The following is an 18,519-nucleotide window of genomic DNA, read 5'->3' on the forward strand; positions in this document are numbered from 1 at the left end:
TCACACACTGAGCCACCCAGGTGCCCCAGGTTCATTGATTTTTGCAGGCAAACTGGTTCCTCACACGTGAGGGACGGTTGGCGGACTGGATCAAGGAAGAAAGGCAGACACAGGATCCTTAAAGGAGAGGGGAGGAAAGACTGCAGGAAGAGCAAATCTTCTTTGTGAAACTGAGAGGGATGGACTAGGGGGCAGCTAGCAGAGAAATCGGCTTCACGTCCTTGAGTAGGCTAACTAGGGGAGCAAAGGAGAGAATTCCAGAGGCTTATGGATTCTCCAGAAAGCCCTAAGATCTGTGCCATTTGCCTCATTAGAAGTTGTCACCAGTATCCTTTCTGGTGGCCTCTTTCCTGGAGGAGGGAGGGGACGAGTGAGGAGGGGACAGGACACTGCGTGGAGAGGAGTGGCTTAAGTGGCCCTCTTATTCACGGGTCACTTGGGGGGTCCCAAGCTCGGTTGGTCCATGGATTTGGATTCTGGGTGTCTGTTGGTCTGGGGAGCCCTTCTGTTCAAGGATCGTCCTGTTCAAGGTTTCAACTTGCTCACTCTTTGAATCTGTGATGGGGTAGATGGGGTAGGAACAGAGCTTTGAAGAAGTAGCTGGGCTATTATCCCACCCAGAAACCATACCTGTCCCTAACCATGGCAACCCCTGGTCACTTCGTGGCTTGGGTTACCCTGGGCACAGCCCCACGTGCCCAGGGTTTCCTCAGATTACCACGACTGCTCACAGCCCTGGGCTGGGCAATGCTCTGTCCCTGACCATATGTCTTGGGCTTGCCCACTCCAGTTAGCCTCCCCCAGGAGCCTAAGGGACAGCATCCCAGGCCCACAAATCAGCCCTGGACACCCCCAGTGGGGGAGGACCCTCAGAAAAACCCCTGGTTGGGTGGTCTCAGAGGCCAGGTGTCCTCCCTGGGTCCTGCAGGGAGCAAGTGGCAGGGCCGGTGGGGATCCAGGGCTTCCTGCTGCTGAACATGGACTGGAGCCCCAGTGTGGGAGGCCAGGGTCCAAGTCTTGGCAAGGGCATCTGGGGAGTCCCTGCTCTTCCCTGGTCTCAGCCTCCCTCTGGTACCAGAGCAGACTTCCTGGGTGAGCACATCTGTGCCTATGGGAAGGTGTGTGTGCCCAGGGTGTGTCTTGGTCTCCATGGCCTGCTAAAGGAGAGGTTCCCGGGCTGACAGGCCGGGGAGCTTCTTAGGAGAGGTGGAGCCATTCCTGTCACATCTCCAAGAGTGTGTCTCTGGCTCTAGAGAGGTCCTGAGGACTCTGCCTGGAGACTTGGGGCCCCTGGGGACCATGTATGCTATGTCCTTGGCTTATCTCCCCCTGCCCCAGCCTATGATCCTTTATCTCTTCCCCTCCCAGCCTGTGGCCCCAAAGGCAGACTTTCTTCCTGGAGGCTTGAGCAGGAGGCCTGCTGGGCAGCTGGGCAATAACCCAGGGCTGACCATGGACCTTGGAGAGGGGGCAGGCCAGAGGGGAGCACGGAGCCTTGGGGGTGGACACGTACTGAGGCCCAGACAGGGCAGGACGAGCCTGGGTCTGGTTGCCAGCAGTGGCCAAGCCCATCCCTTCTTCACTCTCTGGCTGCCAGCTCCACGGTCCTGTGGGCATGTTCCTGGGGTTTGGGTTAGCCCAGGTGGGGAGGCGAGGCTGGGCTCCAGTGCCAGCAGCCCCCCTTCATTCAGCCCCTGCCTCCCTGGTGTGTGATCTTGAAGTCCCTCTGCCTCCCAGAGGCGCAAGTTCTCCCATCTGGAAAGGGGTGTGTAACCCCTCACAGTGTAACCCCTTCTGAGGGGCACAGGCAACGCTGGATTGACGGCGGCACCGTCCTGCGCCCAGGAGGGAGCCAGGTGGCGGCTGTGCGTTCTTTCCCTGCTGGGGAGGGTCCTCCTCACTGACGAAGAGGCCTCCGTTATATAAGTTATTTTGAAGTGGGCACATGTGCTGTAATTAGAAGGTTTGCCTTTTGCCACAGAGAATCACTGCTAATTTCATATCTGTCTCCGAAGAGAAAGACTATATATGATATATAGCAAATATAATATTATATATAAAATACCTTATTTTTTCTACACAAATGGGAGCATTGCTCCCTGCACTGTTCTGTGTGTTTTCCATGAGCCACGTTCCTAGACCATCCTTCCTGTCACTGTCACTGCAGGCGGGGACGCCTTGGGGCTGCTGACAGGCTGTCCCCTCAGCTCCCTTCTCTGCGCTTTCCTGTGAGCAGCAGTTAATGCGGTCTACTCCATTTCTTCTCCACCTGTTAATTTAGTCATTCTTTTGATCACTTGATCATTCTTTCAATTTGCTGGGCACATCCTGTGTGCCGTGTATGGTGCTGGGCCCGGGCAGAGAGGACAGCGCGACTAGAGGGAGGAGGCCCTGAAATTACACAGGAGTCAGGTGGGCCAAGTGATAGGGACTGTGCAGATCACGTAGGAGGTTGTCTGGCTTCTTGTAGGGGAATCGTCTCAGCTTGGACCTGAGGAATTAGCTGGGTGAGAGGGCAGGGGATGGAGTTTGGTGTTTTTAGCTGAAGGGTTAATAAGGAGGGGGCCTCCTGGCTGTGGGATGCTGCTGCTGAGGGCCAGGGCTCCGGTATCTTGCGTCCAGGGAACTTGCCTGAGGGTTTTCAGCCAGGGGATGCTGCAGTCACATTTTTGAAAAGCTGGTCCTGGCTCAGAGTGAAGTGAATTGTAGCGGGGTGCCTGCAGCAGCCTGCTGAGAGCCCATGGGGCCGGGGCCAGGGGGCGGAGAGAGGTGGGCTGGGATGAAAAAGAGGGAGGCAATGAAGGGCCTCCCAGGCCACCCCCACCCCGGGCGAAGGATGGTGGGGCCCTGTTGGCCAAGCTGGGCAGTGTGAGAAGGAGCAGAGTTGGAGGGGAGGGTGGGGTCTGGACAGGCGGGTGAATGGAAGGGAGGACATCCAGGTGGCAGAGGGCTCAGGGCCTGGTGCTCCAGGGGGCCCCCCTGTGCTGTGGGAGGAGGTGGAGAGGGTCCTGGAGGCTTTGTGGGGGAGAGGAAGATCCGGGCCCTGCTCTAGGAAGGCTTCTAGCAGTTTTCATCACTGCGTCCTCTCTGGCATTGGCCGGCCCTGCACTTGGTCACCCAGCCTGCTCCCAGGGCCACCTCTGTCCAGCTCCCACTGCCACGCTGACTGGTTCATTAGGTCTGAAACAGTGTCTCTACCTCCAGCCTCTGGGACAATCCTTCATCCTCCCACGGCTGCCAAGGTGACCTTTCTCCAGCAGGCCTTCCAAATGCCATGCCCTTTCATGCCTCCGTGCTTAATTCCCACTGCCTAGCCCTCATTCCCCCCTCCCTCTCCCCCCACCCCCACCTCACCCACCAGAGAAATCTGCTGCCACACACATGCCCAAGCTTTCCCTCCCTGGCCCCCAGGATATGGCTGTCAGCCTCCTCGTGAGTCTTGAATGACTGCGTGGAGCCAGCCTCATGCCACGTGGTGATCACAGACCAGGTGGTTCAGTGCCACTTTATTAAGGAAGTATCAAGAAGAAAGGAAGGTGGCACGTAAGGATGGCTACTCTGTAGCCAGGCACAGGCACATATCAAAGGTTATGACCTTCGGGCTTTACATAGTCCTGGGAATACATACATTCCCCTTTTACAGAGGAACAAACTGAGGTTGTTGACAGGCAAGGCGATCTGCCAAAAAGATGGTCTTTGTGACTGACTCCCTTTCTTGGGGATGGGGACCAGCTGGTTCTCATAGGCAGGGCTGAGCTGGACGTGATGAGCTGAGGAGCCCTGGGCTGGAGGTTTATGGGTTCTGATCTGAGAAATTAGCCTGGCCCTGGGCTGTGTGGGGTGGCTGAGGGAGAATGCCTCTATATCCCACTTCCCACTGACCAGTTCCCTTATTTCCTGTTCTCCACCTTCCAACCTCAGACCAACTGTGGAGGGCGGGTGAGTGTGGCAGAGAGCTGGCTCCGGCTCTCAGGGTGTGCTTGGCCTGGCAGCTCCCTCCCTGCAGGCTGCGTCCCCATCCCACTGCATCTCTTCCTGCTTGGGCTCTTGCACACAGTCAGGTCTTGCACACGGTGTGCGTTGTCAGGCTCAGCTGCTTCTGGCCTGCTTGGAGGAAGACCAGAGCCCAGGTGGGAGGGAAATGTCCTCTGGGGCCCAGAAAAGGGTGGTAAGTGGCCAGGTGCCCTGACCCCGCGTGGGCAGAGCCAGGACGGGAACCCAGGTCTGGGCTGCCCAGCTCCGGCTGCTTTGCCTGGCCACACCTGGCCCTGGTTTGGGCATGTCCCCTGGAAAGCGGTGCTGGCAGTGGCACTTTTCCCCAGCATGGCTATCGTGGGCTGGGGCTGCTGGGGCATGGCTTTGGCTCTGGGGTGATGCATTAAGCCCTTGGTGGGAGGTGACAGACCAGGCTGTCACATCCTCTTTGTGGTCACATGTTTTTTTAGTCTCTCCAGGCCCAGATGTCAATACATCCATCACCAATTACAGGCTGAGCCTGACCTTTTCAAGCTGGGGTGGGGAGGGGCTGGTGGAGGGAGCGGTAACCCCTGGGTACCTTATTCTGCCCTGGTAGCAGGGGGGCCAGGCCATGTTGTCCCCTGTGTGGCAAGGCCCCAGGCTCACAGCAGGAAATTTTGTGCACAGGTGGCCAATCTGCATCAACAGAGGAGCCCAAGGAGAGAAAGCCCACTAGAGGCTTATCTGAGGTGCACTGGGCCCCTGCACCTTTGCTGACCAGGGTGGCTAGAGGTTCCCTGTCCCCCAGAGCACAGGGTCCCCTCTGCCCTGGGGCTGAGCTGCAGAGACTGGGGCCTACCCAGCCCCCAAGCCACATCCCCCAGCCCTTTCAGCATGTTACAGCATGGTTCCACTCCCCCTGGACCAGCCCAGCCTCTGTTCTGGAATGGTCTGGTTTATTATGAATGTCTCTCCAAATCTTTGGGATGCAGGGCTTAGAGGCCAAAGTGGGAGCCAGCATTTGAGGAGTACCTACAGGGTGCTATGACTTTTAAAGTACACCATCTCCTCATCTTTATAAATAGTTATGTTATGCTCATTTTACAGATAAAGATAAGGAAATGGAGGCTCAGAGACCCTCCCTCCTTTCCTACTCCCTTCCTCCCTTCATTAAACCTCACTGAGCACCTACTCCAACCCAGACCTCATGCTAGTTAGAAGGCCCCACCGCCAGCTCACAGAGAGGGAGGATTCTGACCCCAGGTCCGTGTGACTCCAAAGCCAGTGCTGTACCTTCCAGAGGAATGGAGCAGGGCAGAGCCTGAGAACTTTCTAGAGTCAGAACCTCCACATGGGAAGTGGCAAGTTCCTCATCCCGTTTTGCCCACAGACGTACACAGGCTCCATCTTGGTGGCTGTGAACCCCTACCAGCTGCTCTCCATCTACTCACCAGAGCATATCCGCCAGTATACCAACAAGAAGATTGGGGAGATGCCCCCCCACATCTTTGCCATTGCCGATAATTGCTATTTCAACATGAAGCGCAACAGCCGTGACCAGTGCTGCATTATCAGGTGGGTGACCTGGCACCAGATTGGAGCTCTAGGCTTAGCTCCTAGAGCTCTAGCTTTGTGTTCTTGCTAATACCTCAATGTAGAGAATCACCTCCCCTTTCCTAGGCCTTACATCTCTATTAATGCTGCCAAAGTTTTTGTTAAGTTTTGAGGCCAACCTTGTTTAATTAACTTGTATTAAACAAGTTAGAGTCAGGTGAAATCTCAGGCTCCTATTCTCTTTTGGGCAGAGGGCAATGGGACAAAGCACTGATCTAGCATCAATATATGCCATGCTCTATGGCAGGTATGGACAGAGGGGTATATGTGTATCTAAATTAAGGGGAAAGAAAGTACTTTGAGCCATGGCAGAGCACTGAGCTCTGGAGCCTTTCCCATCCCTGAAAGGTCCATACTGTCAGCCTATTTTACAGACTGGGGCAGGGGGACGAGGGAGGTGCAGGTGGGGGAGGCAGCTGGGGCTGAAGACCCGTAGGCAGAGATCCACGCAGACTGTGATGGGTCCTGCCTCTCTCTGGGTCTCCTCTGCAGCGGGGAGTCTGGGGCAGGGAAGACGGAGAGCACCAAGCTGATCCTGCAGTTCCTGGCAGCCATCAGTGGGCAGCACTCATGGATCGAGCAGCAGGTGCTGGAAGCCACCCCCATCCTGGAAGGTAGGGCCAGGGCTCTCAGAGTGGGGCTGGGTGGCTGGGTGGGTGCCCTTGCCCATGACCCTCTCCCCACCCCGAAGCATTTGGGAATGCCAAGACCATCCGCAACGACAACTCCAGCCGCTTTGGGAAGTACATCGATATTCACTTCAACAAGCGGGGTGCCATCGAGGGCGCCAAGATCGAGCAGTACCTGCTGGAGAAGTCCCGTGTCTGTCGCCAGGTGGGCCCGAGTGGAGGGCAGAGCTGCACCAGCACAGGACCCCCAGCCTCGCGGGGTGGGGGAGGGGGAGGGCCCCATGGTCTGGATCGTCCCTATGCTGCTGCCCGCTTACTGCGGTGCCGGAATTCCCGCCATGAAACCTGCCCACAGGGGCTTTTTGCCAAAGTCATCTGTTAAAATAGTAAATTATGTTTCATCTTGATCCTCTGGTTTCTGATGCCTCCCCCTGCCTCTATTCCCCAACACCTTGTGCCCACATTTTCAGGCCCCTGATGAAAGAAATTACCATGTGTTCTATTGCATGCTGGAGGGCATGAGTGCGGATCAGAAGAAGAAGCTGGGCCTCGGCCAGGCCACGGACTATAACTACTTGGCTATGGTGAGACCCGGGCAGGGCGTCCAGGGAGGGGGACCCCCATCCCAGCGAGGCCGGGGACAGCCCCCCGGCCACTCGCCAGCTCTAGGCCTGGTGGGTGGGAACCTCTGTGTGGGCTTTCCCTGTCCCCAGGCCTGCCCCAGGGGCTTGTATGTGCCCTAGGGCTTGTCCCCCACTTGGGCACAATCCACCTGCACATGCACCTAGATGAATTATCCCCCCAGATACACATGTTCCTAAATGTATGTAGGCATCCTAGACCCGGGGACATGTAGACACACGTGCCCAGACCTGCCAGCACACGCACACTGTTAGTGGTCTTTGAGGACGTGAAGAATAGGACCTCGGCTGGGACCCCCAGGACTGGAGGACACAGGCTGTTGCAGCTTCAGCCTCGGGGGCTCACTGGTCACAGGGCCCGGGTGCCAGCCTCTTGCTGCTGTCTAGCCACCAAGAAGTGGAATCTGGGGCCATTGCTGCCACCCAGCAGCAGTTGGGTGGGGATGCGTGTACATGGCCGGCTGGCTCGGTGGGGTGGTGGGGATAACCAGCTTTCTTAGCCCTGGGGAGAATCCCTGCCCAGTTGTCTGGGGCTGGGCCACACAAGGGAGGGATGTAGGACAACAAAGGTGTGTGTTGTAGGTTTGCAGGCCTCCCCAGACACTTCCTATAGCTGCATGGGAGGCTCCACACACACACACACGCTCGTGGGCACATGTCATCGGGCAGACCCCTGTCAGTGCCCTGCCTGTCTGTAGCCACCTCCTTCTGCTCCTCCTACACTGGGCGGCACTGGTGCGGCCTTCACGTCCCTGAGGGATAGGGTCCAGTGAAGGTGGGAGAAGCTAGGGCCTTACTGCTGGGACCACCAGGCTAGCGGACAGGGCAGGACCGGTCTCAGCGATCCAGCTCCTCTCACTCTTGGGAAGAAGGGGCACCCAGGTCCCCTGGGAGTGGTTGTGTTCCCAAAAAGCTCTAGCCAAGGGGCGCCTGAGTAGCTCAGTCTGTTAAGTGTCTGCCTTCAGCTCAGGTCATGATCCCAGGGTCCTGGGATCAAGCCCCACATCGGGCTCCCTGCTCAGCGAGAAGTCTGCTTCTCCCTCTCCCTCTGCCTCTCCCCCTGCTTGTGCTCTCTCTTTCTCTCAAATCTTTAAAAAAAAAAAAGCCCTAGCCAAGAGCTTTCTAGATTTTCTGGAGAGGTCATGGTACTCATGAGATGAGGTCTGCGCCCGACACCCCAGACTGGCCTGGCCTTCAGCTCAGGCACTGCCCCTCCGGGGGTCCCCTCAGCCTTGCTGATGTCCTCCTGGGCCCCCCACCTGTGCCCTGCAGGGTAACTGTACTGTCTGCGAGGGCCGGGAGGACAGCCAGGAGTACGCCAGCATCCGCTCGGCCATGAAGGTGCTCATGTTCACTGACACGGAGAACTGGGAGATCTCCAAGCTCCTGGCTGCCATCCTGCATCTGGGCAACCTGCAGTATGAGGGTGAGGCCCCGACGCACACCCCCACCCCACCCCTGCACCAGGGCCAAGGGCAGCACAGCGCCTAGCCGTCTGCCGGCGACGGCGGCCCACTTTCTGTCCCAGCAGGCATGAACCCTGCCTCACAGGAGCCAGGGCTGCCACCAGGAGCTCTGGGAGTCCGGGCTGGAGGAGCATGAGGGGAGGGGGGGTGTGACTGCCAGTGTCTCTACCTGGATGCCTGGCATGGTGCCAGGTGCGGGGCATACGTGGTTCCTACCCTCACGGTGCTTGTAGTTCCTGGTGAGGACATTCATTAAACATCCACTGACCCAGAAAGGCACTTAATCACTGTGTTGGTGGCCTCTGTGTAGAGGGCAGCCCCCGCCACCCTGAGAGCCTGGCCCTCCTAGCCTGCCCCTCCCCCCACGCCCACCCTCATTTGCCTGACCCTGCACCCACTTGCTGTGACAGCCCGGACATTTGAAAACTTGGATGCCTGTGAGGTCCTCTTCTCTCCGTCCCTGGCTACAGCAGCATCCCTGCTCGAGGTCAGTATCTGGCCTTCAGTCCCCAGAGCTGCTTCGGTTTCTCTGAGAGGGGTGGTTGTGGCTCAGGTTGAGGGGAATGAGCACGTGGGAACTTGGCAGCTGGAGCCCTCTGGGAGAGTTCTAGAAGTTCAATATAGAGAACCAACTGTGTGCAGGATCTGTGCTGGACAGGGGTCTCAGAGGAGGAGTGGAGCCCAGTGCCTGGGAACCTCGCTGCCATAGCCCCCCTCCCACTCACCCCTACCCCCTGGGGGTGGTGTGGGGCACAAGGGACCCTGGGTAAGTCAGTCTGTCAGTAGAGGCTTTCTAGGCTCTGCCCTGAGTTGGAAAACTGGGATGAATAAAGCCAGAGTCTGGGCCAGTCCTGAGAGGACCAGGTAACGTGCTGGGGGGTGAGGAGGCTGTCAAGGAGAGAGCAGTCCTTCCAGGCAGCATTTGGGTGGGGGCTGATGGCTGTGGGGCTGTGGGGCTGTGGTGCTGTGGGGAATGGTCTGAGCAAGGCCTGGCTGGACAGTGGGTAGGGAGGTGTGGGTGGAGGGAGGGATGGGCCGTGGGTGGTTGGGCAAACACCTGGATGTTGTCCCATCAGGTGAACCCCCCAGACCTGATGAACTGCCTGACTAGCCGTACACTCATCACCCGTGGGGAGACCGTGTCCACCCCACTCAGCAGGGAGCAGGCGCTGGATGTGCGAGATGCCTTTGTCAAGGTGGGCCTTTGTGGCGTGGCGCTGGCTCTCTCTGCCCCTTGTGTTAGGTTGTTGATCTGCGCAGGAGTTGAGTAGTCCATGGAATCAGAAGGACATCTGGGCCTTGAGGCCTGCCTGAGTTGGGTCCAGGCTCTGGCCACTGGAGGGCCTGAGCGAGAGTCTGCCTCTTCCTGAGCTCTGTTCATCCTACAAGGGGCTGCGTCTTGTGTCCCTCAGAAACCCTGCCAGCCTTGGTCCCCTTAGGTCCTCTATCCCTGGCCTGCTCTGCTCTCCAGCCCCATGGGCCTCATGCTGGTGGTATTCTTTGGGTACTAAGTCTGCTGTGCTATTCCAAGCCCAGAGGATGCCCTCTCTGGTCTTTCCAAAGAAGACACTGAAGATGGGGTGGGTCGGGTAGAGAGGGCCCCCAGTCCTTCCTGTTTCCACACTCACGAGTTTGCTAGCCATTGAGCCCCTGCCATGCACCAGGTTCTGTGCTGGGTTCTGGGACCCTTGAGATGTTCAGAGCTGATAGGGAGACAGAGGTGGATGGAAAGATGGGCCTTTGGGCTGCAAGGTTAGGGAAGGCTTCTTGGCAGAGCTTTGAGATGGAATAAGAACGGTTCCAGCAGGAAACGGGCTCTAAGGCAGAGGGAACAGCTTGAGTAAAGGCTGGGCGGTTTCAAACAGCAGGGCAGGGGCTGACGAGGCGGTGGCGGCCTGGGAGCCCGGGCCCTGTCCTTGGGAGGGCATGTGCGCCCAGGGGCTGACACAGCCACCTCTCAGGGCATCTACGGGCGGCTCTTCGTGTGGATTGTGGACAAGATCAATGCGGCAATTTACAAGCCCCCCTCCCAGGAAGTGAAGAGCTCTCGCAGGTCCATCGGCCTCCTGGACATCTTTGGCTTCGAGAACTTTGCTGTGAACAGGTACCATGAGCGACTCTGCTCTGTGGGAGTTTTTTTTCCACAACAGGGACAGAACAGGTGTCACATCTCTGCCTTCAGACTACACGTAGTGAGCGGCGAGCGCGCTCTCCAGGGCTGCTGGAGAGTTTGCATCTGGTCATCTCTCACCCCGCTTCCTGCGTGTCCCCTCCAGTGCCGGGGTCAGCTGAGGCCAGCTGGGGTGGTGGGCAGAAGGCTCCTACACCGTAGGGACACTCCAGGCCCTGCTGTAATCTGCTCAGGTCCAAGCTGCAAGGTGCCTCGAAGCAGCTGAGGCCGAGCCACACTCGGGGTCCCACACTTCCTTGAAGGGCCATTCTGGGGGCCGTGTCAGGGGCAGAGGGACAGAGCAGCCCCAGGGTGATCCTGGGGCTGGCAGCAGCCGCTCTGCTTGCCTTGCCCCCCACCCCCGTCCCCCTCACCACCTGTGTGACCCCTGGCAAGTCGCTTCAGTTCCTGTAACATTTGGACGTCTCAAAGCTCCCCCTAACCCCTCCATCCCTTCTGACTCCTTCTGACTCAGTGTCCCCTTGTGTAGCTGCGGGGCAGGGGACTGGGCCACGCTGCCCGCCTCAGAGGCTGGGGAGGGTGTGCTGGGAACACAGCGTGGCCAAGGGCATGCCAAGCAAAGGGCCCAGGCCTGCTCAGCCCCTCCCCCGTCCCCTGCGCGCCCCGCAGCTTCGAGCAGCTCTGCATCAACTTCGCCAATGAGCACCTGCAGCAGTTCTTCGTGCGGCACGTGTTCAAGCTGGAGCAGGAGGAGTACGACCTGGAGAGCATCGACTGGCTGCACATCGAGTTTACCGACAACCAGGACGCCCTGGACATGATCGCCAACAAGCCCATGAACATCATCTCCCTCATCGATGAGGAGAGCAAGTTCCCCAAGGTGCACCTGCCCCCTGTTGGGAGCCTGTGCAAAACCTCCCCTCTCTCTGAGCCTCGGCTTCCCTCATGGGTAAAATAGACCCAATGATCTGTGCCTGCCAGCGTGGCTCTGAGGCCAGTGCAGGTGCATTATTTGACTTTTGGGGATCACCTGTGGTCCACGGGGTCCTGGACCTGAATGGTGAAGATCTCAGCACATAGCTGGCCCAGAACAGGTGCTGCAGACATGGGATGTGTCTCGCAGTGGGGGAGGGACTGCTCCCATGATCTTCGGTGTGGGAAAGAGATTTTTCTAAACTGGACTGCACGCTGATCTACCCACTTAATAGATGGCAAAGTGGAGGCCCAGGGTGCTCCTGTGTGGCATACAAATAAAGGGGGGAGCTCTGAGAAAGACAGAAGAGGAGGTGCACAGGCCTAGGCAGCAAAGGCAGGAGGAGCTGGGGGAGAGTGGAGGAGGGGTGGGGAGAGAGGAGTGCTGACCATGGCTGTCGGTTCCTGCAGGGGACAGACACCACCATGTTGCATAAGTTGAACTCCCAACACAAGCTGAACTCCAACTACATCCCCCCCAAGAACAACCACGAGACTCAGTTCGGGATCAACCACTTTGCAGGCGTCGTCTACTATGAGAGCCAAGGTATAAGCGCGCTGGTGGGGGCTGGCGTCTCCTGGCCTGGGCCTTCTCCGGCCCTCGCCCGTCTCCCACCCAGGATGGGGTAGGGGCTGAAGTCCAGAGCGGGAAGGGGCCTTAGGGAATACTGGGCCCAGTGCTCTTTCTTTCTCTTAGAAATTTTAATAAATGGTGGCTAAGTATATATGATACAAGATGTACTGTTGTAACAGTATTTAAGGCTACATTGGTATTAAGTATATTCATAATGTGCCACCATCCCCACCGTCCATCTGAGATGGACATATTTTATTTATTTATTCATTCATCTCTCGATGCACATTTGGGTTGTTTCCACCTTTTAGCTCCCATGAATTGTGCTGCTACAAATATGGGTTTACAGGTATCTGTCCAAGACCCTGCGTTCCATTCTTTTGGATGGGCTCAGTGCTCCTTTGTGCAGATGGGGAAGCTGAGGCTCACAAGGCAAAGTTACCTGTCTTCCCATGAGACAGGTGCCATTAGGTGCCATGCCAGGCCTAGAACCAGCCCCAGGACCCACTAAACCTCTTTCATCAGCAAGACCAAGTGTGAACTTTGGAGGGGATCTTCTGTGCATCTTCTGTGCTGCTGGGACAAGCAGGTCATTTAAAAGCTAGAGGTGAAGCAGCGAGTCAGGTCACAGGGTTACCCCACTTGGAATCTTGCAGACTGCCTTTGCCACCCGGCCCCCACCACCCTGCTCTAACGGGCTGCCTTGGATGAGCATCAGCTGCTGTGTGCGTCTATTCTGAGCTCTTGTGTTCAGCCTCCAAGGGTTCCACCTGCAGTCAAAGGCCAGTGAAATTCAAAACAAACAAGCAAAGAGCCACTGGTTTCATACTTCCTTGTTGAATTGTCCAGAAGGCTGACAAGTGTATCAGTGAGCCATGCTGCAGGGATGGACTCTGAAGCCTGCCCAGCCCTCCCTCAACTAGTAGACTGGGAGATCCAAACTTGCTGTTAAAAAAGAGGAGGCCGGGATCCCTGGGTGGCGCAGCGGTTTGGCGCCTGCCTTTGGCCCAGGGCGCGATCCTGGAGACCCGGGATCGAATCCCACATCGGGCTCCCAGTGCATGGAGCCTGGTTCTCCCTCTGCCTGTGTCTCTGCCTCTCTGCCTCTCTCTCTCTCTCTCTCTCTCTGTGACTATCATAAATAAATTAAAAAAAATTAAAAAAAAAAGAAAAAAGGAGGCCAACATTAAGTGGGGAGCAAACAAATGTCTGCTGTCAGGAGTAACAGAGGATCGTGTTTTTCAATTCAACCAACCTTCCCTGAGATCTGTTGTGTATCAGGCTTCATGCTGTTGCTGAGGACACAGATGGGAAAATTGAGTGGACTCTGCACAGTTACAAAATTATAGAATGTTGGATCTGGGGGGACGTAAGTCTTACCTACTTTATGGACTTAAAAATGGGGCCTGGAGAGGGAAATGACTTGCCTAAGGTCTCTGAACACTTCTGTCCACAAGCCAGGGCAGCCTGAGTCCTATGGGGGAAGGGGTGCTGCTTCCCTGCGGCGCTCTCCATCAGGCATCCCCAGGCCTCCGCCAGTCTGTCTTCCACCCCCCCCACCCCACCCCCATCCCCGCTGCCATTAACCAGTTCCTAACTCCTCAGGCTCTCACACTGTGGGTTTGAGGAGCGGCTGGGTTTTGTCAGGTGGAGGCTGGCAGGTCTCACGGTGTGACCGACCTCTTCTTGCCACTGCCCAGGCTTCCTGGAGAAGAACCGGGACACCCTGCATGGAGACATCATCCAGCTGGTCCACTCCTCCAGAAACAAGTTCATCAAGCAGATCTTCCAGGCTGATGTCGCCATGGTAATGTTGGGGTGGGGTCCCTATGGGGCAGGAAGGGCCTCCAGAGGCCAGGCTGGCACCCAGGCCCACCCTTGTCCGACAGCCTCAGCTGAGCTCTTCTGGTCGCAGAGTGGGGCAGTGCTTTGCTGTGGCTCCAGGAGAGGCCTGGGGGCCTCTGCCATCGTCCAGCCTGGTCCTCCTGCTTTACTGACTGGGGGGTGTGGGGGGACAAGGCCCGAAGAAGGGTGACACGAGAGGTCACAGAGCACAGCCTGATCAGGACATGGGTCACCATGGAGGGCCCCCCAGCTGGACCTCCAGCAGCTCTCAGGGAGCCTGCAGGAGGGAGCCCATCCAGCGTCGGGGACGTGGATAGATGTGGTTATTCAGGGAGACATGCGCAGAGGGCGAGGGCGCCCCAGCCCTGGGCCCGTGCAGGGGTGCAGCACGTCCCACGCTCGGCTTGTCCTCCGTCCCTCGCGGGGTGGTCTGGCAGCCTCGTTTCCCGCGTGGTGATGTGCCTTTGTACCTCGGACTTTCCTCCCGTCCCGTGGCCTCCCGAGGGGGCGCAGAGGGACTCACGGGGAGGGCAGCGCGGCTGCCCCGGGGCTCCTGCTCTCTCCCTGCTGGATTTTGCTCTGTTTTCTGACCCGCCCCGTTCTCCTTGCCCCCGACCCCGTCTGGGCCCGCTGTGGTTCCTGCTGTAGTTTCTCTGTGGTTACTCACCGGGCACTCTGCGCCAGTCGGCAGCTTCCGGGAAGGTAAAAGGCCCCTGCCCGGGCCGTGGTCGTGGTCGCGGCCAGGCCTCGGTGGCCCCCGGGGCTGGGTGTGGCCTCTGCCCCGGGGCACCGAGGCTTGGAGAAAGGCCCGCTTTTTCTTTTCTTTTTTTCTTCTTTTGTGTTTTTTCTTTTTTCCTTTTGTGTTTTTTCTTTTCTTTTTTCTTTTGTGTTTTCTCTTTTTTCCTTTTGTGTTTTTTTGTGTTTTTTCCTTTTCTTTCTTTTGTGCTTTTTGTGGAGTGGTTTGTGGAGTGGTTTTGTTGTTTTGTTTCTTGAGTTGTGTGAACTGTGAGCATCTCAGTTTCTTAAAGGAAGAAACTGAGTCCTAGAAAAAGAGACGAGACTTGCAGAGTGAGCCAGGGGCAGAGCCAGGGCTTTGTTCCAGGTCTCCTTAGTCTCTCTGCGGTGTCAGGACCTGCTGCTTCCTCCAGGCCCCGCTGAGTGCCTCTGTGTCCATGGCTTGGTCAGATCCCCCGATAACCTTGCAGAGCTGGAGGGGCAGGTGATATTTTCTGCATTTTGCAGATGGGGGACTGAAGCTCTGAGATAGGAGGTGACATCCTGAGGCTCAGTATCCCGGGGAAGTCATCACCCCTAGACCTCCGTAGGCCCTGGAATGGCATCCGGGATGTGTCCACCCACCACCTTCGGGTCATGCTCCCAAGATGCTTTAGACCTCAAGGGTGCCGGCTACCCCCTAGCAGCACCTTGGCTTTGCCATCCCTTTGCATCTCTCCCTCTTCTCAGCCCTCCGTTTCCTCTCTGCCCAGTACCAATGTCTTCTCACATGTGGTCTTAACTCTGAGTCTCCCTTCCTTCCTGCATGTCTGGCATCCCCCTGCTGCCCAGGGCCTCACGGAGTTCCACAACAGTCCACTAAAGCCACAGCTGCAGAGCAGGGTACCTGCAATGTCCAGAGCAGGGAGTGTGACTGGATGGTAGCCTCTGTCCTTGGCCCATGGCCTGGCCCTGGGACCCCACCTCTCAGGCCAACACTTTGGCCTCTCTGAACCCCAGGTCCTCTACCTGTAATGTGGGGATGATACTAACTACTCACAGGGGTGCAGTGAGCAGTGAATGAGGTGAGAAATGTAGGTGGCTGGCTCACAGCCTGGCCCAGAAAAGAAGATATAATCAAGATCAAACGTGTCACTCTTGTGTCCTAACTCTGTGTTCCAAAACTCCCTCCAGAGTGAGCCATTTCTGGAGACCCTGGAGTCTTTCACTTGGACCTCTCCATGGTTCCTCAATAAGTGGGTTCTAATCCCAGGGTCCAGGGGAAGAAGCCTCAGAACAGGAAAGTTCGTGGAGAGGTCCCACCTCCAGGTGCTTTGAAAGGAAAGGAGAGGGGGCAGGGAGAGAAGATGAGGTTCAGTGATCTTCCAGGACTGCCTACAACCAGGAGGAATGGCTCAGCTTGGAGGGGGTGGGATGGAGACCAGAGGAGAAGAGGAAAGAGTGGGAAAGAGCCCAGGGACACACCTATCTCACCAGTGCCGCCACCCTGTCATATGTGGGCCTCAGTGGGGACTGCTGGGTGCGGGAACTTCTGGCCTCTGGAGCCCCCCATGGCAGGGGCCTCACACTTGCCCTATCAGCAGCTAGGCCACAGTGTTGGCCTGAGAGGTGGGGTCCCAGGGCCAGGCCATGGGCCAAGGACAGAGGCTACCATCCAGTCACACTCCCTGTTCTGGACATTGCAGGTACCCTGCTCTGCAGCTGTGGCTTTAGTGGACTGTTGTGGAACTCCGTGAGGCCCTGGGCAGCAGGGGGATGCCAGACATGCAGGAAGGAAGGGAGACTCAGAGTTAAGACCACATGTGGTCTCCAAGTCCTGTGACACAGGAGACTTTGATCCGGTCTGTGTCAGAGAGGCATGGGAACTCATCCAGAGTCACACACAAGTGAGGGCTAAGGGGAAGCTTTGCAAGCCCCTGCTCTTTGTCACCGTACAATGCTGTCATCCCTTGGAAAGAACCCATGTTCTATGACTGCTGGAAGCCTGATGGCTCTGTTAGAGGAACATAGAAATCGATTTGGTGAAGTGTGAAGTATTAAGTCACAGTTTATCGATGACAGTGCTTTCCTCGGGGTGGAAGCCCATACCACCTCCTTCCAGTAATCCAAACCTGCGTCCTATGCTCATCTCCAAGCCCCAAATTTCCATCTTTTGACTCTTGTATCTGCCTCCCCAAGTGGCCCTGGGCGGCCCCAGCCCAGCCAGTGCTGCTGAAGGGACCAGCCAAGCCACGAGGACAGTGGTTCTTCCAGGCCATCGAGCACCCTGATCAGTGTCTAATGCCAGTCACATGTCCCCAGGCCCGGAGTCCACGGGACTCTTATTCATGCTTTATGCAGGTGGCTTCCTCTGCCTGCGTCTCCTAGCCCCTTGCACAGCACACTCAGGTGTTTGCCCCTCAGGCCTCCCTGAGGAGTCATTTAACACTGAGCTTTGGACTTTCCACTCTTGCCTTTACCCTATTTCCAAATGCCTGCAGATAATCCCAGCAAACAATGAATATCAGAAAGGACCACCATTCCCCTCAGTGAAATAAAAACGGAATCAGAAACCCCAGTAGCCAGAAAGTGAGAGTAGACTGTGCACTCAGCTCCCCTTCACACAGGCCTGCCCTCTGGCACAAATGGTAACGGGGCCCACTCTATGCCAGACCTCGTCCTGCGTCCTCGGGACAGGGTAGTGAGCAGAACAGAAAAATACCCTCTGTCCTCATGGAACATTCTTACTTTCTGGCAGAAGGGAGAAATAGCTAATAAGCAGGTAAATAAGTACATATATATAGTATGTCAGGTGGTGATACAGAAGATGGAGAAAAATTGAGGAGGGAGAAGTGCTGGAGGTGGGGCTTTGCTATGTTGAGTAGGGGGAGCGGGAAAGGCCTTACTGGGAAGTTGATGAGGAGGTGACCGTGCCAGCCATGTGCATCTGGAGGAGAAGCACGGTGGGGAGAAGAAAGAGCAAGTGCAAAGCCATTGGGCCTGCCTCATGTGCCCAACATTCATAGGAGAGCATGGAGGTGGGCTGGCTGGAAGGGTGGAGGGACCAGAGGTAACTGGGCCCAGACCCCGCAGGACATCATCCGTCCTTGCAAGGACCTCGGTGTTCACACGGAGTGAAAGTGGGAGCCATTGCAGGGCTTCGAGTGTCGGGGGTGGGTATGAGTGGATTTGAGTTCGAATGGCCTTTCCTGGGCTGCTGTGTCAGGAGTGGAGTGGAGGGGGGGTGCGAGGTAGTAGGGGGTACAGAAGCAGGGAGTCCAGCCTGGAGTTTGCTGCAATAATCTGAGGGAACCATGCTGGTGGCCTGGACAGATGGCAATGGAAGAAGAGAAAAGAAGGTCAGATTCTGCATCTATTTTGGAAATAGAGCCAATAAGATTTCTGACATATTGGATGTAAAAGAAGAGGAGTTGGGGCCAGTTCTTAGATTTTGGCCTGAGCAATTAGAAGATGGATGTTTCTAGGAGCCTGTAGGCATCAGGAGCCAGTTCAGGAAAGGTTGCTGGTAGTTACTTGTGCCAGGCCCTGGGCCACAGCAGAAAACAAGGCAGACCTGCTTGTCCTCACTAGGCTCACAGCCCAGCGGGGAAGACACAAGTAGTGCGGGGCTGATGTTAGAAACCAAGAAAGGTTTGTACTGTGTGCGCTGTATGGGTGTGTGCGTGCATGCGGGTGTGCTCTGTGCTCACTGCGTGTAGAGTGTGTGTCCGTGTCTGGGCTGTGTGTGTGCTCAGGGCGGGGCTCTAACGCAGGCTGGGTAAGGCCAGGACCGGAGTTGTGGCTCATGCGGTGCTGAGGCTGGATCGGGTTCTGGGACCAAAAGGAACCCCTGAAAAAAGACCAGTGGTTGACAAAGGTTAGGGGCCAGGAAGAGTTGATTCAAAGGAGCAGCGCAAGGGCGTGCTGGGGTCACAGACCTGACATTCACCCTATGCCAATGCAGAGACTGCCCTGC

General features: G+C 56.8%; 1 protein-coding gene across 7 annotated transcripts in view; it reads left to right on the forward strand.

The window, feature by feature from the left end:
* Positions 1 to 18,519, forward strand: part of MYO7A (myosin VIIA) — an 84,377-nt gene that overhangs the window by 26,858 nt on the left and 39,000 nt on the right. For 5 of the 7 annotated variants that reach the window (XM_077867149.1, XM_077867148.1, XM_077867144.1 and 2 more), the window contains exons 5-16: positions 3,922 to 3,939; positions 5,348 to 5,532; positions 6,064 to 6,185; positions 6,263 to 6,405; positions 6,671 to 6,784; positions 8,114 to 8,267; positions 8,718 to 8,794; positions 9,384 to 9,503; positions 10,269 to 10,411; positions 11,108 to 11,318; positions 11,822 to 11,957; positions 13,685 to 13,791. In XM_077867149.1, the coding sequence (XP_077723275.1) occupies positions 3,922 to 3,939; positions 5,348 to 5,532; positions 6,064 to 6,185; positions 6,263 to 6,405; positions 6,671 to 6,784; positions 8,114 to 8,267; positions 8,718 to 8,794; positions 9,384 to 9,503; positions 10,269 to 10,411; positions 11,108 to 11,318; positions 11,822 to 11,957; positions 13,685 to 13,791 (1,530 nt within the window). The remainder of the gene's footprint in view (positions 1 to 3,921; positions 3,940 to 5,347; positions 5,533 to 6,063; positions 6,186 to 6,262; positions 6,406 to 6,670; positions 6,785 to 8,113; positions 8,268 to 8,717; positions 8,795 to 9,383; positions 9,504 to 10,268; positions 10,412 to 11,107; positions 11,319 to 11,821; positions 11,958 to 13,684; positions 13,792 to 18,519) is intronic. The other 2 variants (XM_077867145.1, XM_077867147.1) reach the window with 1 other exon arrangement.

The sequence above is a fragment of the Canis aureus genome, chromosome 23 (genome assembly GCF_053574225.1).
Source record: "Canis aureus isolate CA01 chromosome 23, VMU_Caureus_v.1.0, whole genome shotgun sequence".
Classification (NCBI taxonomy): domain Eukaryota; kingdom Metazoa; phylum Chordata; class Mammalia; order Carnivora; family Canidae; genus Canis; species Canis aureus.